At 43.1% G+C, this 23,356-nt stretch overlaps 1 protein-coding gene across 5 annotated transcripts in view; it reads left to right on the forward strand.

Annotated features, from left to right (window-relative positions):
* Positions 1-23,356, forward strand: part of LOC124139530 (janus kinase and microtubule-interacting protein 3-like) — a 54,742-nt gene that overhangs the window by 22,261 nt on the left and 9,125 nt on the right. For all 5 annotated transcript variants that reach the window (XM_048391212.1, XM_048391213.1, XM_046506656.2 and 2 more), the window contains 2 exons: positions 19,789-19,927; positions 22,144-22,256. In XM_048391212.1, the coding sequence (XP_048247169.1) occupies positions 19,789-19,927; positions 22,144-22,256 (252 nt within the window). The remainder of the gene's footprint in view (positions 1-19,788; positions 19,928-22,143; positions 22,257-23,356) is intronic.

Raw genomic sequence — 23,356 nt, forward strand, 5'->3', positions numbered from 1 at the left:
ACCTCTATGATTTTAAGCACTGTAATATGCACCTCACCACCTCACCACCCCCACACTCACCCAACTCCAGGGATTAAGATTACTCAACTGTAAAAGACGCATGTGTATAGTGAGTGTGTATGTGCATGTGTATGTGGGGCATGGTGTCAGAGAAGCATATTCTTGTGGCAGTGTTTTTGCCCTAAAACATTGTTCACAACCCCCAGAACACACACACACTACCACCTCAACTCCCACACCTACACACACCCACAAATGCACACGCAATCTCACACACCCCTCCACACACACTCACACACTACTACCTCACCCCCACACCCGCACCCACTTCCCTCCACACACACTCACACACTACTACCTCATCCCCACACCCGCACCCACACCCCTCCACACACACACACTACCACCTCACCTCCACACACACTCACACACTACCACCTCACCCCCACACCCGCACCCACTTCCCTCCACACACACTCACACACTACTACCTCACCCCCACACCCACACCCACACCCACACCCCTCCACACACACTCACACACTACTACCTCACCCCAATGAGTCAAGTCCGTGACATACACTCTGAAGTGAAACAATGAGACGTCTTCGATGTCGTAACAAAGGCCGTGTCAGGCCTACTGCTTGCCCTTCACCAGGAGAATACTGAGTAAGTCTATTGACTTATTACACACCAGCTGATATGTCCACACAAAGTGGGATCAATGTATTCACGCGTTCACATTACACATCTTTCAAAGTGTTGTCGATTACAATCTTTTGAATTTGAGACATTTGTTTCATTTGAAGACATGGTATTTTGTATAACAAAATCTTCATTGTGTGTTCCGACGTCTCAGGATTATGTCTTATAATCCTGTTGTCGTTCGCCTTAATCCTATTCCGCGAAACATGACATGCCTGCACATAACTCAAAACCTACTTGTTCAGCCCTCCACCCGTTGAAGGGGCAAGCAGAAGCCCCGTCACGTTGTAACATACAGAGGTTGCCAAGTCCTAAACGCCATCGAAAGACTCTGATTAGTTATATTCAGATCACCTACTCGACCAGAGATAATCTTTTTGGAAGATATTGCATTTCTATCCTGGCAACCAGGACCGGCTACAGTGACACACGCCGGGAACCTGACGCCATGTGTAATATTATATCTGATCAAATCATTTATTTTTGTTAAGCAGTATACCACACGCTTACGCGATAAATCGCAGCTTATATGTTGAAAAGCCTTGATGCCAACATAGTGCCGCCAAAACTCCCGCCCGACTCACCTAGTTCCCGTTGTAAGCCTGCTGTCCAATACAGTTATATCACCCCCAATCCTTATCTATTCCAGTCCGACACCCTATCCCATTGCCTGTTTTGACCGCTTCTCCCCACCCCATCTTGACTACATCCCGTTTCCACTACCCCCTGTCTTCACCCCCGCCCTCTCCACTATACGTCTTGATTCCCCCAACCACAACCATGACCTTCCCTACTACACGTCCTGACCCCCAACCCCACTAGACTTCCTGACCTCACAACCCCACTAGAAGTCCTGACCCCCCGCCCCCCAAACCCCTCCCCACTACATGTCCTGACCCGCCAACCCCACCACACCCCACTAGAAGTCCTGACCCCCCAACCCCACCAAACCCCTCCCCACTACATGTCCTGACCCCCCCCAATCCCACCACACCCCTCCCCACTACACGTCCTGACCCCCAAAGCCCACCGTCTGGGCCCAAAACCCTCCTACCATCTCCCCGTGAAATAAAATAGTGATACGTTCAGCCCTCTCTCTTATTATTACCCAAAAGTCCATTGTGCGCGTGTTCCATGTCTTTATGCGGGTGGACACAACTGTCATAGTCAACCCCATTGTCTCCGATTATTTACCCTCGTTGTTATTACATGACGGTTACACTCACGGACACCAAGTGTTGTCCTCTTCACACAGTGCCCGAGACGAGAGCTTGCCAACTTCACTGTCATATTGCATTTTACGACACATAAATCACCCCGACTGTTTACCTCAGATATGCTGAACTGTGTTGATCAGTGGCATAGATATGCATATCCCCTCCACAGCTAGAAGTCTATACTCATCCCCTTCCCAACTCTAGGAGTCTATACTCATCCCCTTCTCAGCTCCAGCAGTCTATATCCATCCCCTTCTCAGCTCTAGCTGCCTATACTCATCCCCTCCCCAGCTCTAGCAGTCTATACTCATCCCCCTCCCCAGCACTAGCAGTCTATACTCATCCCCTCCCCAGCTCTAGCAGTCTATACTCATCCCCTCCCCAGCACTAGCAGTCTATACTCATCCCCTCCCAAGCTCTAGAAGTCTATACTCATCCCCTCCCCAGCTCTAGAAGTCTATACTCATCCCTTCCCCAGCTCTAGCAGTCTATACTCATCCCCTCCCCAGCTCTAGAAGTCTATACTCATCCCCTTCTCAGCTCCAGCAGTCTGTATCCATCCCCTTCTCAGCTCTAGCAGGCTATACTCATCCCCTCCCCAGCTCTAACAGTCTATAATCATCCCCTCCCCAGCTCTAGCAGTCTATACTCATCCCCTCTTCAGCATTAGCAGCCTATACTCATCCCCTCCCCAGCTCTAGCAGTCTATACTCATCCCCTCCCCAGCATTAGCAGTCCATACTCATCCCCTCCCCAGCTCCAGCAGCCTACACTCATACCCTTTTCTCTCTGAAATTTAAAGACTGGAGGGTTCCTTTAATAATATATGCGTATTTTTAATGCGCCAATTCCATGCACTGTCACATACAGCGTTACAAAGACAAGACATAAACTGCAACTTTGGCATAGTAGGTAGTGAAAATATGTGTTTTAAGTTTCGACCGAAAAGTAAAAAGGCTGCAGGCTGATTTGATGTCAAGGGGTAGACAGTTTCCTAAAGACAGTAGGAGAAGATCTGTTCCCATAAGGCACGAGCTTGTGTGAGGGACTGCCAAGAGACTTTGGTTTTGAGAGTAATGTTCACGTACAGGACAAGGAGATGTTAGAAGATCAGAGAGATAGGCAGGACCAGTGCCCGTCCCCCCGAGGCAAGAGCGTCCACTCGCCTTGTTTTCAAAGTTTTGTTTCCATTCCTTGTTACAAGTCGACACATCACTAGTGACTGGAACCCGTGAAGATCCGGGGTATATAATAGGTCTTCAGCAACCCATGCTTGCCGTAAAAGGCGATTATGCTTGTCGTAAGAGGCGACTAACGGGATCGGGTGGTCAGGCTCGCTGACTTGGTTGATGCATGTCATCGATCCCAATTGTGTGGATCGATGCTCATGATGTCAATCACTGGATTGTCTGGTCTAGACTCGATTATTTTCAGACCGCCGTCATATAGCTGGAATATTGCTGAGTGCGGCGTTAAACAACCAACCAACCAACCAACTAGTGACTGGACAAGAGCACGAGCTCCATCAGCCGTGATCAGTTTCCGGATGCGGCCAGTGGCAACAGAATGATAGTAGCAGGCCCTGCTATGTTGCCAGTCTTGTTCCATGGTACGCTGAGCATCAATATGGTCTCCTAGGGCTTAACGTAGACTGTTATTCTAATCTGTAATAGTCATAGTCGCGGGTTTCCTTGTATTTTTTTACTTAACCTTATGTGTAGCTTTATTTGCGGGACTTTATGTACGTCTACCAGGGATTGAAAACATGCTTTCTTGGAAGGAACAATCATTCAACATGCAATACTCCATTAAGATTCATTTTAAATATTTAGATTTGGTCTCGATCAAAAGTACTGTCACGTAATACTCGTATTGTTGATTAGTTGACTTAACGCTGTATTCAGCAATATGCCAGCTATATGTCGTCGAACCAGTATTGATATTATCAAGGTTAATTAATCCGAACCAGTGACTGTTGGTACATGTATCTACATACATAAGGGAGTGTTCATTACATCATTTCCTTAATTAATCCTTCAAAATAAATACACTCTGCCAATGTAATATATAAACAGGTTTAGAAATATTCCTGTTTCTCAGGGTCTCTTCGGAACTGTTTGAGGGAGGGAACGTTTTCTTGTTTTAATTTTATTTATCTAGAAGGTTATTTATGTGTGAAAGAAAGGTTTCTTGTTATATATCACGTGACCTCATTTGGCGACACCTTAAGGGTCTCGAGATGAAAAAGACAGAATCAGGTGCAAATGCAATGCGATTACAGTGTATAAATTGTAGGATCATGAGTGGCAGGTAATGTATGGTAACAAGACAAAATATATTCAATTTACATTTTATATTTCTCATAGACCCCCAAGGCACTAAAAGGGTATACTTGGCACTAATAAGATAGTCAAACCAAGTTTATTAGTGAGAGGCTAAACCAGATAAATACATAATTCACGCATACTCCCATCCCTCCCTCGAGCTCAGCTGCAGGTGAAAATGTTTAACGCCACATTGAACACTCGGGTCTTTCCGTTAACGGAATTTCACGAATGCTACCCAACGATTACAGCCAAGCCTTATGAGAATTCTCAACATGGAGTTGTCGTTTGTCAGAACTTTTTTTCTCATTTGTCGATCCAGGGTGATTTACAGAGCACGTGTCCAGTTGATGCCAATTCCTATTCAACGCGTGTTTGCATACAGATCTTGTATTACCCTGACAAAACATTAACTAAGACTGCCAACTCTGTTCTGCATGTTAGTATTTTTTTATTTCTCTCGACACGGTGAAATATGTGTGGGAATACATTCACATGTCAATCAATAAACTACTTACTGACGTGATTTATTTTAAAACTTGTTAAGTGTCCAACATGTGAAGACACACCTGATCAAGAGACCTATGCAGAATTACGTCCCTTTATTATGTAAGATCCGCTGATCATGGATTCGAATTCCAGTTTCACCCCGATCGCGATTTTTCTTTTCGAAAATATTGAAAAGATGATAGAACACAGCGTCAAGACAGTACTGATCAGCGGTACGTTCCGAATGAGCTGTTCTGAAATACAATTACATTTTTCATCATCACGAATGTTTGGTTGGTTTGTTGTTTTACGCCGCACTCAGCAATGTTCCAGCTACATGACGGCGGTCTGTAAATAATCGAGTCCGGACCAGACAATCCAGTAATTGACATCATGAGCATCGATCCACGCAATTGGGATCGCTAACATGCATCAACCAAGTCAGTGAGCCTGACCACCCGATCCCGTTAGTCGTCTCTTACGACAAGCATAGTCGCCTTATACGGCAAGCATGGGTTGCTGAAGACCTATTCTACCCCGGATCGTTTGGTTGTTCAGCGGGGTATTCAAAGTTTTTTTTCTGATCAACTGGCTAGTAAACATGATCGGAGTCATGCGTTTTGGTTTAAATACAATATGTCCTTATTTATGTGTTTTTTAACGACGCATTTAGCAACATTTCAGCTTTATGACGACGGTCTGTAAATAATCTGTACCAGACAATCCTGTGATTGATATAATGAGCATCGGTCTTCAGGGTACGACGACATGCATCACCAAGGCTACTGAGTGTGATCCACTTATCCCCCTCCGTCTAAATCTGTTTACTTTACCCCCATTTATACCCTCAAACACGTATCATATCTATAAAACATGTATATAAGTCAAAGGTGAATTATCCAGGATATCGACTGTCGACCTATAGGCACTACAGAGCTATGTCTCACCTTAAGCTGAGCGTGAGACAAACAGGCATAGCCCTAGTTATAGCAACGTCTCAGTCCTTCAGCATAACAACGCAGTCTTTGATCTCTCTACAAACATTACAGGGGGTAGATCTTCTTGTGGCCTCTTGTCACCAAAACAAATACGCCCTTTGGTGGGACACGCCCTTGGAGAGATCAGCTACACAGATCTGTGGTTGGGTGGGGCGGGGATTGAAGGGGTGCGTGTGACTGGCGACTAACGGGATCGGGTGGTCAGGCTCGCTGACTTGGTTAATGCATGTCATCGTATCCCAATTGCGTGGATCGATGCTCATGATATCAAACACTGGATTGTCTGGTCCGGATTCGATTATTTACCTATAGCGGGAATATTGTGTGGCGTTAAACAATAAACAAGCAAACAAACGAGTGGGTTGGGTGTTACGCCGTTCTAGCAATATTCAAGCAGTAGCAGGGCGTAGGACAGTCGCGGGCCTCCCACATTGAACTGGTGTGTCGAACAAAGTCTTGGGGTCACGGGCGAACGCTTTAACCACTAGACTACCAAACCACTCGGAATGATGAACGTTCGGAGGTAGGGGCAGGAAATACCCTGTTCGAATATAAGCTTTCCAGTTTTCTCATGACCAGAATTGTTGGAGGCGAACTAGTAAACTAGCCAAGGTTCAAGTCTTCTATTCTACCCTGTCATTCTTCACTATTTTCTTTTTTTAAAATAATTGTATTATGTTAATCATATTGTGACGTAAGGTCGGAAAGACGTCACATAAGAAGTGACGTCATAGCTGAAGGTTTTGGTGTCATCCGACAATTGTGGTTTCCTAAGGCGGCGGTCGTGATCAGTGCATTATGTTTTAAAGGGGGGCACAAAAAGAAAATTAAATAATGGGTTATAAAGAAATTATATCACTCGCATGTACATGTATGTCGTACTGATTTTACGTCGTGTAAGAATTCATGTATTACCTCCGCTCTCGCTCGAGTAATACAAGAGTTCTGACACTCGTTCCTTTAAATCAGTACGACACACATGCTCGTATAATCTCTGTTTACGCAATGCCTGATAAACCTGATTTTAAGTAATACATGAATACGCTAAGCCGAATTTGCGGTGTCCTAGCCGGTTAAATGTTCCAGCTTAAGTGGTCCCCAGCAACTAAGCTCATTGTACGAGTCGACGTCAAGGATCAGGCGGTCTGGCTTGGTGACGGCGGTGATCGTTGCTCACGATATCAATCACTGGATTGACTGGTCCAAATTAATATTCAAAGGCAGCTGTCATATTGCTGGAATATTGCTGCGTGCGCCGTTAAAGAAGAAACAGACACACATACGAAGGTCATTGTCCGACTATCCTATCAGGTGTGTAATGTATATCGTTTCCTGGGGGTTCAGTTCCCTGTACAGGATAAGAGATTGAAATAACAGATTAATGAACGATTCGTTTTTTATAGGATTTTATGCTGACTGTTTCACGCATAGTTGCTTGTGCTGGAATATCAGTGTACGAACAAGGTGTTGTGAAAACAGATAAATCCTCAAGATTGTATTTTTCATAGGCATTTATGCTAAACTGTTATACGTATCGTTGCCTGCGCTGGGTGTTCAGTGTACGGAACAAGATGTTGTAAAAACATGTTTACCCAAGGATATTAGAGATTGTGTTTTTGTAGGTTACAGTAACTGATCAAACACTGAGGTTACGTGGCCACAAGTGGGTAACGATAAGCTCCTAGACACACAACAGCGTGATGTGGAAGATAATATTGATTGTTGGTTGGGGGTTTCATTTGCCTTAAAAAAAATATTTGTAGCATTGTTTTCAGTTAGCAGCGTGTACCATCGTAGGAAACAGGGCCTAGTTGGATCAGGATGATCGTAACACCCTTACTTTAACATAGGCTTACGATGGTCGTAGTGTGCTTAGACCACTTTTTGGTACGGGGCCAAGAGTTAGAATACGTTTAGCTATAGGTGCCCACGAAGATCCGGTTTAGAATAGGTCTTCAGCAAACTATGCTTGTCGTAAGAGGCGACTAAAGCGATCGGGTGGTCAGGCTTGGTGACTTGGTTGATGCATGTCATCGTAACCCAATTGTGTAGATCTCATGAACATCTATACAACTGGGATACGATGACATGCATCAACCAAGTCACTGAACCTGACCACCCAATGCCGTTAGTCGCTTGTTACGACAAGCATGGGTTGCTGAAGACCAATTCTAACCCGGATCTATCCCGGCGTTAAACAATAAACAAACAAAAAGAAGACAAAACACATCGGGGGTCACGCGGAAGAGTTACCTCCCTTATCAGTTCTGTAACCTGCTGAAACACATTTTGATTGGTCGACCATTAGAGCCAACAAATCTCTCTCAACTGTGGAGGTTTACTAATACAGTAAACTACGGTTATAACGAACTCAAAGGGACTACTAATTTTAGTTCGTTATAACCGTAGGTCGTTATAAGTACATATACAGAATGACTACAGCAAGTAGTCGGGACCAAAAAGTAAGTTCGTTATATCCGTCAGTTCGTTATAAGCGTGTTCGATATAACCGTAGTTTACTGTACTCTTATCCTGGGGGTAGTTTTTGAGAACGTGGAGCGGGAGAATTTTGATGACGTTTTAGATTAAGCTTATCGATGTCGTCGGTACATGACGGCCCGAAAGATGGGGGAACATAGTATACGAGACCTGTGATGTATTGGCAATGGATTAAAGGAAGTACATTTAATTTCAGCCAGGTGACCTTCACCCCTGTCAGTAGAGTCGAGCTGTCATGGGCGGTCTATATATTGTATTTGTACTAAATATCGGATTATTGATATGGCAGGGTATCCAAAACGATTAACCGGTTAAAGCACTCTTTCAAGGCTGAACAACGGTCAGCGGGGCGTCCGAAATGCGCTTGGAAGGCCTGCCGTCGACAAATTTGCTGATATTGAACACATTGAACTGAGTTCTGTCTTAGTGTGGGATAGCTGTTAAGTGGAAGTCACGAGGCTTCCGTGTATTCATGACGCGATATCTCTACAAACCAATATGAGGACGGCAGATATTTGATTGCCTACATGTGATTAAACAGTTATGTTCGTTAATTTTATTTATTTTGCGGACTAAAACATATTTAATGATAATATGGAAAAAAAGATGGAACGTATAAGACAAGTCGACCGTTTAAGGACATGTGTCTGAAACGTTTTAACTGAATTAGTGTGAAATTCATACATTATCGTTATGCGTGTGCGTGTGTGTGTGTGTGCGTACGTGCGTGCGTGCGTGCGTGCGTGCGTACGTGCGTGAATGCGTGTGTGTGACATTAGGGATTGCACAAGAAACAAACTTTTGGCCTAAGAATGAGACGTAACCTTTGCTCATGATTTCACCCTCTGGTTGACTGGTGACGTGTTGGCTGGTTGACTGGTTTGGACCAGACAATCAAGTGATACGGGTTACGATGATACGCAATCTACCAAGTCACCGAGCCTCACCACCCGATCAATTAAGTCGCCCCTTGCAAGGAGACGTTGCTGGGGTCGCACTCTAACCCGGTTTCCCCACGGGGCCAACGGAATTCTTTATATAATAAGCTGGTCGTCAGTAAGGGGTTTTATAGTGTAGGCGTCAATAGACGCCTGGTATTAATCAGCTCCCACTGATGTATTTGTTTAGAGAGCAGTACATCACAGCTGGGGTGTCTGATCGATGTGGTCGGTGGATGTGTGTAGGATATCACTCATTGACTCATCTGTACCTGACAGTGTCTTTTCCTGTTGCCGTCACTCCTTCCCAGGAGCGGATCCAGGATTTTGAAAAAGGGGGTGCATTATACCCAAATCACGAGTTGTGACAAAGCGACATATTTCACCAATACGCTTTACATATAATACTGTTACAGCCTCCAGTTAACATGATGACTGACTCTTGCATACTTAAGTTTGTGATTTATTAGATGTTCGTTTGATTTAATGCCAAATATATAAAACAAAATCAACCTTTTCCTCTCCTTCTTTTCAAATATGGTCCTGTCGCAAATAAACATTACAGAATGTCCATTACCCTGATGAGCGGTAGGATAGCCTAGAAGTTAAAACGTTGTCTCGTCACTCCAAAGGCTTGGGTTCGATTCCCCACATGGGTACAATGTATTAATCCCATTTCCGATATTCCCCGCCGCGATGTTGCTAGAATATTGCTTAAACAATAGTCACTACCTCCGCATCTCTAATTTGGTTGGTTGGTTTGTTGTTTAACGCCGCACTCAGCAATATTCCAGCTATATGACGGCGGTCTGTAAATAATCGAATCTAGACCAGACAATCCAGTGATTAATATCATGAGCATCGACCCGCGCAATTGGGATCGATGACATGTATCAACCAAGTCAGCGAGCCTGACCACCCGATCCCGTTGGTCGCCTTTTACGACAAGCATAGTCACCTTTTTACGGCAAGTATGGGTTGTTGAAGACCTATTTTACCCCGGCGTCTTCACGGGCCGCATCTCTAATTAAATATATATGACACGAGGTAGTGGAGCGTGGAGACCCGTTTATGACATCATTAACCCTCCAAATTGTTATACTGGTTTTACAAAATATTGTATTTTGGTTTGTCATTTAACGCCAAAGGCAGATTATTTCAGCTTCAAGATGTTCTCAAGAGGTTGAACATGCTGGAAGTAGCAGTGGCTCCAAACACGCAGTCGACCCAGTCACCGAGTCTGACCCCCCGTTTAATTAAGTCCCTCGTACGACCAGCAATAGAGTGGTGGGGACCAATTCTCACCCGGGTCCCTACGGGGTTTGCAAATAGGAATAAAGCCAATTAAGACAGTTTAGGTTTGTCACGCAGTGTGAGTGAGTGGTTACGTACGTGTGTGCGTGTTTAGGCGGCTAAAAGCAATAATAATGTCACATGACGGAGTAGGTCTAAAGCTGACTTTACACATTTTCCCATTTTGGTATCCCGCTTGTATCTGAAAAAGGTTTTCGCCTTAATAATGCGATCATTAATCTGATTGGGTGAGACTGACATATGTTTTATCCAAGTGACCGATTTCTGAAACGCTTTGCAGAGTTGCGTCCCTTACCAGGTGAGGATCAGCTAGTCGTGGGTTCGAATCCCAGATTGGCCTGAACATGGCCCTACACCTGCTGTATGTATCAGCGCCATACCCAGGTTTCGTAGTAAACGTCATGCAGAGCTCCAGATAACATTTTGAGCTATGGAGTTTTCACTCGAAGGGTTCTATTTTCATTGGGTAACTAATATTTTTTCACTCATCATTCATCACTCTTTGGGGGTTTTACCAAAATGAGGACGCATTTTGAGGTTTCAAAACAAATTTGAAATAATGTTTTTAGATGTATATAACGGTTTTAAATAGAGGCTTGACTCGGAAAGTACATTAGCTCGTAATTGTGTTTCGGAAATTAGCTCCGTTGTACGCATGCTGAAAAAGCTTCATTGGGTATTTACGCGTGCTGTTTTCAAACATGCGTTTCTGTACGCAAGTTAATTGAAAGTAATTGGGTCTTGAATAGTTTGTTATTGTTTTGGTTTGTTTTTTTCAAGGTTTGTTTTTTGGTTTGTTTGTTTTTGTATATTTTTTTTGGTTTTTGGTTTGTTTTGTTGGGTTATTTGGTGTGTTTTTTTGGGTGGGTGGGGTTGTTTGGGGGTGGGGGTGGGGGATTTTACGCAAAGACGCAGCTTATCTGTAGCCCTGTCATGACTTGCACCACTTTAGCTTTAAGCTGACAAGCGGTTGTACAGGACATATTGTTCAAGGCGGCATACAGCCCGACTCAATCACTCTCTGTAACAGGATCGGGTGGTCAGGCTCGCTGACTAGGTTTATGCATGTCATCGTATCCCAGCTGCGTAGATCGATGCTCTTGATGTCAATCACTGGACTGTGAGATCCAGACTGATTATTTACAGACAGCCATTAAGTGCGACGTTAAACGACAATTAAACAAACAACCACATTCTCAACGAATCCGTTACCTTCAGGGGGTGGTCGGGTAGCCTAGTGTTTGAAGACCCTGGTTCGATTCCCGACATGGGTACAATGTGTGAAGCTCATTTCTGGTATCCCACGCCGTGATATTGCTGAAATATTGCTATAAGCGGCGTAAAACCATACTCACTCACTCTCTAGAAGCGGCGTAAAACCATACTCACTCACTGTTTAGAAGCGGCGTAAAACCATACTCACTCACTCTCTAGAAGCGGCTATAAACCATACTCACTCACTCACTTTACCATCAGTAGGAGTTGGCCAACATTGGGGGCAACAGAAGGTACGCCTTTGGAAATCAACCTATATGCGAACCAACCAACCATTGTGCTTTCATTGTGTGTTGCATCGGTATTCAATATCTATGTGAAAAACACCATTGCATTGTCAAGATTGGTGGTCCAGTTTTCGACCACCGAAAATGCACAAAGCACAGACAGATTAGAAGAAATCGTATATGTAGGTTGTGAAGTATTTCAAATAAATACAGATCATTGATAAAACTACGACTTCAAAGTGTTTAAATCTGATAGAAAATTTAAACGCAGGAACCCCGAAGCAAGGACGACGTCAGACGCGGCACTGCACGCCATTACGAGGTTCTGTTGAAGTGTGTTTACGTGCATGCAGCGGTTTCATGTTTCGTGTTCCAGTTCGCGTTGCACTTTTCAGGTTCGAGTAATAATTTTTAAAAATAACCACCTAGATTTCACACAAATGTGATGTCACAGAGAAACGTGAATAGATTTAAGATGTTTATGGTCCAGCTGGTATACCGTACACTATTAACATTGACATATACGAGCTCGTACATAATCTAATTGGAAGCCTTTTTATGCCTCTTTTTGTAGCATTTTTCTCAAAACATTTGGTCGGTGGTCGATATAAAAGTAGACCCTTTAATCATTAGTTTGTGGTTTTATGATGAGAACAGATAAAATTTCCAATTCTCTACTTTTATGTGAAATGGGGCAGGAATATTAACACCTTTATAGCTCCACACAGTAACAAGCCACACACTGCTAGAGCCAGGGAGTTATGGATATTTCAGCAATCAATTGTGGATGATAGAACACGTATTATATCAGGCAGGGAAACAATTTATGAGTTTACATTTAAATGAAACTTTCAGGTTCAGCGTTAATAAAAATGTAATTCTTTCTTTTCCACATTTTGTCTCTGATTAATAGCGCCGTAAGCCCAATAATATAAAAAATATAACGCCTAACTGTTTATTCTTTATAACAGTTTAAGTGAGTGAGTGAGTATGGTTTTACGCTGCTTTTAGCAATATACAACATCATTCACTTAGTTGCATTTTAGTATACGAAGACAAATGTTATTTGAAAATACTTGACAATGTGGATAGGGGAGCGAATGTGTGGTTTCACCTTGCCTTTTCCAATATTATAGTAATAGACGACACCAAGAACCGTTTCAATGTAGGGAATAGAACGCTTTGTGGCGCGACAAGCGAAAACCTTAACCACATGGCTACCCCGTCGCCCCTTAACATGAATGAAAAAGGTTGATTATTTGATATGGATAATCGGTCACGTGGATTATAATAATTAACTGTAATCCAGAAGAAACGCGTAATATTGTCAAATAATAAAATAGTTTATGGATATTTGAGTCCAACAAATGAACTAATTATGATATTATTCCCATGGTCTTGAAACCGAGACGGCCAATTCGTCAGTGTGTACCGTGTTATTATTTTGCAGAATATTTCGTTTAAACCAGTGGGTCCCTCACGTCCAACACACACACACGTTATCAATATGTAGTTGCTGATTACGTCAGCTTAAAGCTTATCCCCGTTATTACACCGCAGTGTTTGTTTCAAAACACACTACAAACATATTTCTGTCATGTCGAGAGAACCTGCGCGTATGGGCGTGTTTGTTTCAGAACGTTTCGTGGTGATATCAATCGGGGATTTGCAAATCGGATTATGTTTGGCATTTAGTCTGCAAATGTGTTTTGAATGTGTCATAAATTCAACCTATTTCACAGCCAAACTCCAATTACCATTAAACAATGTAGTTACACATGTAATCGATTTTCTGTAGAGTGAAGGCCCGATTGTATCAAAGTAAAGATTTTGGGGGAAACGGATAAAATCGTTCGGCACGGATTTATATAAAATAATATTTAAAGTCCGTGGTTGGTTTTAACATTTCCCAGTTTTGTTTTTTCCTGATGTTTGTTTGTTGTCAACAATATTCCAGCTGTAAGTGATTGAATCTGGACCAGACAATCCAGTGATTGATATTGTGACCAACTATCCACGCCTTCGGGGTACGATAACACACAATCCACCAAGTCAGCCAGCCTGACCATCCGATCCCGTTAGTCGCCTCTTAGGTTGCTTTGGGCCTGTTCAAACCAGGAATTACCCATTTAGTAGTTGGTTTGGTTGGTTTGTTGTTTAACGCCGCACTCAGCAATATTCCAGGTACATGACGGCGGTCTGTAAATAATCGAGTGGGCCAAACAATCCAGTGATTGATATCATGAGCATCGATCCACGCAATTGGGATCGATGACATGCATCAACCAAGTCAGCGAGCCTGACCACCCGATCCCGTCAGTCGCCTCTTAGGACAAGCATGGTCGCCTTCTACGGCAAGCATGGGTTGCTGAAGACCTATTCTACCCCGTATCTTCACGAGTCCATTCAGTAATTAATCGTGTTGTTTTGTTGACTCATTATCTGACTGCATGTGCGTCCTATATGCGTTTAAGATCAAGTTGCCACGTGTCCTTAGTGGACAAAACTTCAAAAATGTTTACTAATTTAATTAATGGTAAGAACTGCCCTTATCAACAACTATGTGGTTAAAAAAACAACACCTGACACGCGATGGAAAGATTCTGTGGTTCCGAGAATCTTTCCATCGCGTGACACCTTTTAATCCCAGTGAGAAAGTATCAATTTGGAACCCATGTGAAAATAGGTTTTTCATTGAATTTCAATGTTTTGAATTATCCAAATACGAATTGACACACACAGTTTTGTTAATTGTAAAAATAATGTTGTGTTAATATTGACGTGATGTTCATTGATAATTCATCTTACCCTGATGGTGACATTGAAAACATCTTTGACAGTGTACATAAACATGCAAGAAAAACAAAAATGTTGGAGAGCAACGTTAATATGAATACGTTCTTGTATTTCTGTTATATACTGTAGGAATGTAAATATGCATCTTTAAAAATTTACAGAAGAACTAGATGCCCATTTATGGGAGCACAATATGAATAGACTGATCAGTGAGCTCGCCGATACGTCTGTGCCATATGTTCGCCGATCACATCGTCCCACCGCCCCAAGCCAGCGGAGAGCTATGCAGAGATAAATCCAGTCGTTGCTGTCATAAACTGAGATCCGTGCAAAAGATGTGAATCTCGTACAGATCTCGCCGAGTCATGGGTCGGGGAAGGAAAACTTGTGGCAGTGAAACAAGCAATAAGGAAGTATTTCGAGAAAAAATGGCTTCGTAATTTATTGATCACAGAAAATAATGTGGCACTGCAAATGGCGACCATATCCGCCACTGCTTGTTGTCGTATGAAATACTTGTAAATTACACCTCGATGCAGTTATTCTTGATTTATACAAATGCATTATAATGATCAGGCAAAATTAATGGATATTTCGGACATAGTAATGCCAGTCAGTGCATGCTTTTAAAACTACTTGCCCAGCAGCAGAGCGGGTAGCTGTTAGAGCGATTCTTCGCCCCAGATCCGTGTATTATGTTGCTGTTATTGTTATGACAATTGAGTTTAACTCTCTACTCACTCATAACGGGATCAGTGAGTGAGAGGGTTGGGTAGTATTACAGTTATATCACGGCGTGTCAGTTTGACGTGGGAGGAAAGCCCGAAGTGACAGCGATCTCAGATGTTTACCACTTTGGTGAAACCCCAGTATCACAAATCAGAAATTTTGAGTACAGATCGGAGGACACTTGAGGTGAACTCTCTAATTAGCCAATCAACGTGAAGGCTTCTGAATCCTCTGAACGATTGAACGAAGCATGCAGACACGAATTACTAATTTCTTCAATTATGATAGAGGAATTCCGAATGCAAAAAAATAAATCCTGTCTTTTCTGAATGCATTAACATCCCACCAAAATGGTGTAATATCGCAAATGTGTTCTGTGTGGGTTTATGGAATCGAAATTTCTGAATCGAGGTGGTATAGAAATGGTGACGAATTGTTTCAGAAAGGTGACGTCTGATTAGCTTAATAATCCACCCATCCTTCAATTTTGACTGGGAGGTCAAAGTTCTCTCAGGGTTAAACAGACGCTACCTTCTCCGGGGTGTTCTCAGATCTTTCCGATCATCTGAGTGTAAGGTCTGATTTTATAGAGATTTACAAAGATTATGATGGGGACAAATCTGGGATTCGAGCCCCGGACGAGTGAGTTCTGAAACTGGGGATCCGGGATCGCTTGGTACGTGGTCCCAATAGGATAAGGACATCTCACGGGTTGGATTTTATCTTTGTAATCTTTTGCTTTTCCGGGGAAATGTCAAAGTGCTGTTAACAGATGGTGTCTTCAAAATATCTTCACAAATTCAAGTCGTCAATGAAAGCCCCTTTAATACCACCTTCAGGTGTGTTGGAAGTGCTACAAGCTCATGCCGTCTTACTATTGTTGAATTCACACCAGCATATTTATCTTCTCCGTAATTGACTAAAGTCTTCCGTTGACAACGTGGTCCGATCGATTGGATCGACCGGTTGTGTTGGGGATATTGATATTAAGTCAAGTAAATCACGCTAGCGTGAGTTGTTGGCAATCAGGACATAATCTCCCGACAGCGCCGTGTTTCCGCTGCCTCTTGATCTCACTCGTCGGCGTACGGTGTACTTGGAAGCTCCCGACAATGTCTGTTCACAATAGGAGTGGTGGGGTTAAAAGGTTCTTTATTTGTCTCCATACTTTGACCGGCGTTTACTGATTTATATGATGGGTCTACAAGTATATTGTTCTACCTTCAACGATGACGGTGCTGTACACCTGATATGATACCCTTGTTCAGGACAACAAGACCACGTGGCATAACCAAAATTTTTAAAACACCCTCGATTATCCATTGTGGTATATCACCATTCTGTTATAATAAATACCACGACCCATTCGCAACTAAAGATTCGTTTCGGTGACGTCACCATCTCTCTTATCACCTTGCTCAACATTTCTCTCGCTCATAATCGTAATGTGATTGGACGGCTGTTCGTAGCGTCATGTAATGTATATCAGGCTCCAAACGAACTAGTGTAGCGAATGGATCCAGGGCATGTATCCAAATAGAATGGATGTATTCACTGGATTGTCAATGATGCATGGGTGTCCGTTTCCAGTCTTGCTCTTGGGCTTGTAATTTGTGTGAGTTTCAGCAAAAGCTTTCAGGCAGTTTATATCAAGACTAGCCTTCATCCGCCATCATCATAGTGCACGATTGGCCCAGTCGTCTAAGGCGCCGCGATTCGCTGTGCAGAGTTGCGTCCCTTTGGCACACCAGAAACCTATGATTGTGGTTTCGAATCCCGGTTCGCCCCGATTATGTTTCTAGGTGTGTCAGCACCATACCCGTGCTTGTGGGTTTCACCGAAGTGGTAAACGTCTGAGACCTGCATCACTTCGGGCTTTCCTCCCACATTAAGCTGACACGCCGCGATATAACTTGAATACTGTTAAAAGCGGCGTTAAACCCAACTCACTCACTCATTCATCAAAGTGTAACTATTATCAAACATAAAATTCACTGCTCAATAGTGAATCATATAACAACAAACATACCTCAATATCATAAGCGGCATTCATTAAAAAATGGTGTAATAATTTTAGACTATATGTTGAGATTGGAAGACACAAACATTACTTATGAAGAGAGATACTGTGAAGTTTGTCTGAAGACTAATAAGAAGTTTGTGGGAGTTGAATACCATATGATGATGATATGTGGACAGTTATCTTATCTTAGAAAGCAAAATACACTATATTAAACAGACTATTTAACAACTGAACAACTGATAGACGTTCTATATATAATAGGGACGGTCGGGTAGCCTAGTGGTTAAAGCGTTCGCTCGTCACGCCGAAGACTCGGGTTCGGTACTGACATGGGTACAATGTGTGAAGCCAATATCTGGTGTCCCCGTTGTGATATTGCTGGAATATTGATAAAAGCGCCGTAAAACGATACTCACTGACTCTATCTATTATACTGGACTAGTTTTAGCTGATGAGAAATAATGTTATGATGAATGAGAAAACACTGATGTAATATAAATACCCTTGTATGCAGGATAATACCTTATACATATTATTGTATTGTGTTGTACTGTGGGCCGATGGCCTTTGTTACTGAATAAATGTGGCTGGCTGACTGGCTGGCTGGCTGGCTGGCTGGTTGTCTAATTATTGTCATGTGTAAAACTTAGACATTGTCATGTTGTGTATGCAAGATAACCCCTGATTGCCAGATAGATATTCATCATGAAATGTGAGTTAGCAGGGAAACAAAGGGGCTTTGAATGACTCATTTGAAACCTGCTCAGACAGAACCTAGTCCACAAATAGAAAACGCGTCCCAAATAAAACCATAGCATGATAGCCCGGACAACTGAACACGTGGGTAGTGAGCATTAGAGATGATCCCTAGCAACCTTTGCTGGTGGTGCGAGGCGACATAATGGATCGGGTGGTTAGACTCAGTGACTTGCGTGTCCTAGTACCCCAACGGCGTGGAGCGTTGCTCGTAATATCAATCACTGAATTGTCTGGACCATACTCGATTATGAGCTAATGTTTGTGATGTGACTTGCGTGTCCTAGTACCCCAACGGCGTGGAGCGTTGCTCATAATATCAATCACTGAATTGACTGGACCATACTCGATTATGAGCTAATGTTTGTGATGTGACTTGCGTGTCCTAGTACCCCAACGGCGTGGAGCGTTGCTCGTAATATCAATCACTGAATTGTCTGGACCATACTCGATTATGAGCTAATGTTTGTGATGTGACTTGCGTGTCCTAGTACCCCAACGGCGTGGAGCGTTGCTCGTAATATCAATCACTGAATTGTCTGGACCATACTCGATTATGAGCTAATGTTTGTGATGTGACTTGCGTGTCCTAGTACCCCAACGGCGTGGAGCGTTGCTCATAATATCAATCACTGAATTGTCTGGACCATACTCGATTATGAGCTAATGTTTGTGATGTGACTTGCGTGTCCTAGTACCCCAACGGCGTGGAGCGTTGCTCATGATATCAATCACTGTATTGTCTGGACCATACTCGATTATAAGCTAATGCTTGTGATGGACTGAAATACTGTTAGGTGGTATGCCTTATTGATAAATATATTATTTAAATATTTCCTTTGTAAGAACAAAACATGTTTGTTTGGCTTTACTTTTGATAATTTCGTATTATTAGATGAACAATAATTATTTCATAACTTCCTCTGATTGTCGAATTCTAATTCTCTAATAAGGTGACCCGTGAAGATCCGGTTCAAATGTGGCCATCAGCAACCCATGCTTGCCGTAAAAGGCGACTATGCTTGTCTAAGAGGCGACCAACGGGATCGGGTGGTCAGGCTCGCTGACTTGGTTGATGCATGTTATCGTATTCCAATTGCGTGGATCGATGCTCATGATGTCGATCACTGGATTGTCTGGTCCAGACACGATTATTTACAGACCACCGTCATATAGCTGGAATATTGGTGAGTGCAGTGTAAAACAACAAACAGACACTTATAAGGTGTGTTATGTATTCTAATTTATGCTTCAAATAAATGTTACTTCAAAGTGTACGTGACATCACCGCGTACAAGGCGTCACGCCCCTGGTTCCAGGGCCGAGTTTGGCTTACGCTGTCACGACATTGTCACCCAAGGATCAGTACACTCCTCACTCGTATTGTCCGTGCTTTAAATGAGCATAAAGTGGATACACTCGTCAAGGTTAAATCAGTGCGTGTTAATGCATGTAGTGCTGTCACACAATTATTGCATGGTTTTATTTCACTTGGCAGGCAGCGCCTGAACGCCAGGATAAGGTGCGACTCCTACTGGACATACTGCCGCTGAGAGGAGCTCAAGCCTACGAGAAATTCTGCGATATCCTTCACCTGACGGGGCACCTGTTTCTTTCTGATTTCCTCAGAGAGGAAGGTGGGTATATATGATGAATACGGGTGGACGAATGTGGGTAAACTTTATCAATAGGGTTGATATATGTGGGTATACATGATGAATAGGGTGGACAAATGTGGGTAAACTTTATCAATAGGGTGGATATATGTGGGTATACATGATGAATAGGGTGGGTATACATGATGAATAGGGTGGATATAGGTGGGTACACTTGATGAATAGGGTGGATATAGGTGGGTATACTTGATGAATAGGGTGGATATAGGTGGGTACACGTGATGAATAGGGTGGATATAGGTGGGTAAACGTGATGAATAGGGTGGATATAGGTGGGTACACTTGATAATTGGGTGGATATAGGTGGGTAAACTTGATGAATAGGGTGGATATAGGTGGGTACACTTGATGAATAGGGTGGATATAGGTGGGTACACTTGATGAATAGGGTGGATAAAGTTGGGTATACCTGACGAATAAGGTGGGTAAACGTGATGAATAGGGTGGATATAGGTGGGTAAACGTGATGAATAGGGTGGATATAGGTGGGTAAACGTGATGAATAGGGTGGATATAGGTTGGTAAACGTGATGAATAGGGTGGATATAGGTGGGTAAACGTGATGAATAGGGTGGATATAGGTGGGTAAACGTGATGAATAGGGTGGATATAGGTGGGTAAACGTGATGAATAGGGTGGATATAGGTGGGTAAACGTGATGAATAGGGTGGATATAGGTGGGTACACTTGATGAATAGGGTGGATATAGGTGGGTACACTTGATGAATAGGGTGGATATAGGTGGGTAAACGTGATGAATAGGGTGGATATAGGTGGGTAAACGTGAAGAATAGGGTGGATATAGGTGGGTAAACGTGATGAATAGGGTGGATATAGGTAGGTAAACGTGATGAATAGGGTGGATATAGGTGGGTACACTTGATGAATAGGGTGGATATAGGTGGGTACACTTGATGAATAAGGTGGATAAAGGTGGGTAAACTTGATCAATAGGGTGGATATATGTGGGTAAACGTGATGAATAGGGTGGATATAGGTGGGTACACTTGATGAATAGGGTGGATATAGGTGGGTAAACGTAATTGGGTGGATATAGGTGGGTAAACGTGATGAATAGGGTGGATATAGGTGGGTAAACGTGATGAATAGGGTGGATATAGGTGGGTAAACGTGATGAATAGGGTGGATATAGGTGGTTACACTTGATGAATAGGGTGGATATAGGTGGGTACACTTGATGAATAGCGTGGATATAGGCTGGTAAACGTGATGAATAGGGTGGATATAGGTGAGTAAACGTGATGAATAGGGTGGATATAGGTGGGTAAACGTGATGAATAGGGTTGATATAGGTGGGTACACTTGATGAATAGGGTGGATATAGGTGGGTAAACGTGATGAATAGGGTGGATATAGGTGGGTACACTTGATGAATAGGGTGGATATAAAGGGTACACTTGATGAATAGGGTGGATATAGGTGGGTAAACGTGATGAATAGGGTGGATATAGGTGGGTAAACGTGATGAATAGGGTGGATATAGGTGGGTACACTTGATGAATAGGGTGGATATAGGTGGGTAAACGTGATGAATAGGGTGGATATAGGTGGGTCAACGTGATGAATAGGGTGGATATAGGTGGGTAAACGTGATGAATAGGGTGGATATAGGTGGGTACACTTGATGAATAGGGTGGATATAGGTGGGTAAACGTGATGAATAGGGTGGATATAGGTGGGTCAACGTGATGAATAGGGTGGATATAGGTGGGTAAACGTGATGAATAGGGTGGATATAGGTGGGTATACCTGATTAATAGGGTGGATATAGGTTGGTAAACTTGATGAATAGAGTGGATATAGGTGTTGATGAAGGTTGGGTATACTTGATGAATACGGCGGATAGTGGATTGTGGCCAGTCTTACCCCTGGAAGAAAGCGGTTTGTAAATAGTCTGGACCAGACAATCCAGTGATTGACAACATTATCAACAATCCACGCAGTTGGGAAACGAGGACATGCATCAACCAAGTCTGCGAGCCTGACCACCCGATCCCGTTTGTCGTCTCTTACGGCAAGCATGGGTTGCTGAAGACTTCACGGGACTATAATAACGGAAGACACGTTAAAGTATATCATATTGTTGAGTAGGCATAAGTACAGGACAAAGTTCACATACATGAAATACACATGGATTTACCTATCTCTTCTTCCAGAGTCTCGGAAGGATGGCCTTGACACCAGTGACCTCAGCAAACGACTTCCGGTCGTGTCTCGTGGTCTCAAGGACATTGAGAAGAAGCAACTCGAAGCCTACATTCTAGAAAAGGTACCCTGTCTGTTTAACAAGTATATCTTTCATTTCGAAGAAGTAAATAAACTTAGAATATCTTCATTTTCATCACCGTAAGCAAATTCGCCTCAAAGAGAATAAATTCGATTGTCAAGTACTCAGTTAAAAATCCAGTGCTTGGAGGCAGACCAAACGACCATTTAATATGCTTAAAAAGTACAATTATGTTCGATCTCATTGAAATCAGATCTTAGTTCTCGGTACAGCTAAACAAAGATTTGAGCATATCCCATATCCCGACCGAAAGACTTCATGTGACCAATCAGAGCGTCGCTTACTAGATCGGGGTCTAGACAATCGAAATGTGTTTTCGAATCACGCAATCTCGAAAATGTTAACACGGGGTAATGAGAACAACACTTACGGTGGATGTACGACTAATTCCATCAGTCGTCTATCTCTCGGTTCAATGGGATATATATATATTTAACATTTTAAACGTTTTAAGCCCGTGTGACGTACGCCATGCAATCTAAGCCATCTATTAGACATTCAAGAATGTTCTTTTGTTCGGTTTTCAAATTTAGAGTGAGTGAGTGAGTATGGTTTTACGCCGCTTTTAGCAATATCACGGCGGGGACACCAGAAATGGGCTTCACAGATTGTACCCATGTCGGGAATCGAACCCGGGTCTTCGGCGTAACGAGCGAACGCTTTAACCACTAGGCTACCCGACCGCCCCTCAAATTTAGAAGTGATATTTTTCAAAGCGCAGTCTGGAATGAAAGTTGTCAGTTGGAAACATCTGCCTTTATGCCTCAGTCACATTTGCTCTTGGGCTGCGATACGGCGGCTGTAGCCCCCTGAAATCGAGAGATACCTGCAGCCATGCCGTAGAGCGGTTCAACGGCGACCATACGTCAGGCGTACGGTGGCCTTCCGTTTGCCTTACAGCTGCCCTAGTGTCTAATGAATTACAATTGACCTTTGCGGACCTCCAAAAATTGCGGCGGCCGCAGGAATTCCACGGGTGCCTGAGTCAGCCTGAAGTACGGTGGCCTTGCGGTATCCGGCACACCCTGCAGGCAACGCAAGGTCCACGTGGCAGTCTGCGCCGTGCGTGGTGCGGGTATATA

The sequence above is a fragment of the Haliotis rufescens genome, unplaced genomic scaffold, assembly GCF_023055435.1.
Source record: "Haliotis rufescens isolate VD_foot unplaced genomic scaffold, xgHalRufe1.0.p SCAF_9, whole genome shotgun sequence".
Lineage (NCBI taxonomy): Eukaryota > Metazoa > Mollusca > Gastropoda > Lepetellida > Haliotidae > Haliotis > Haliotis rufescens.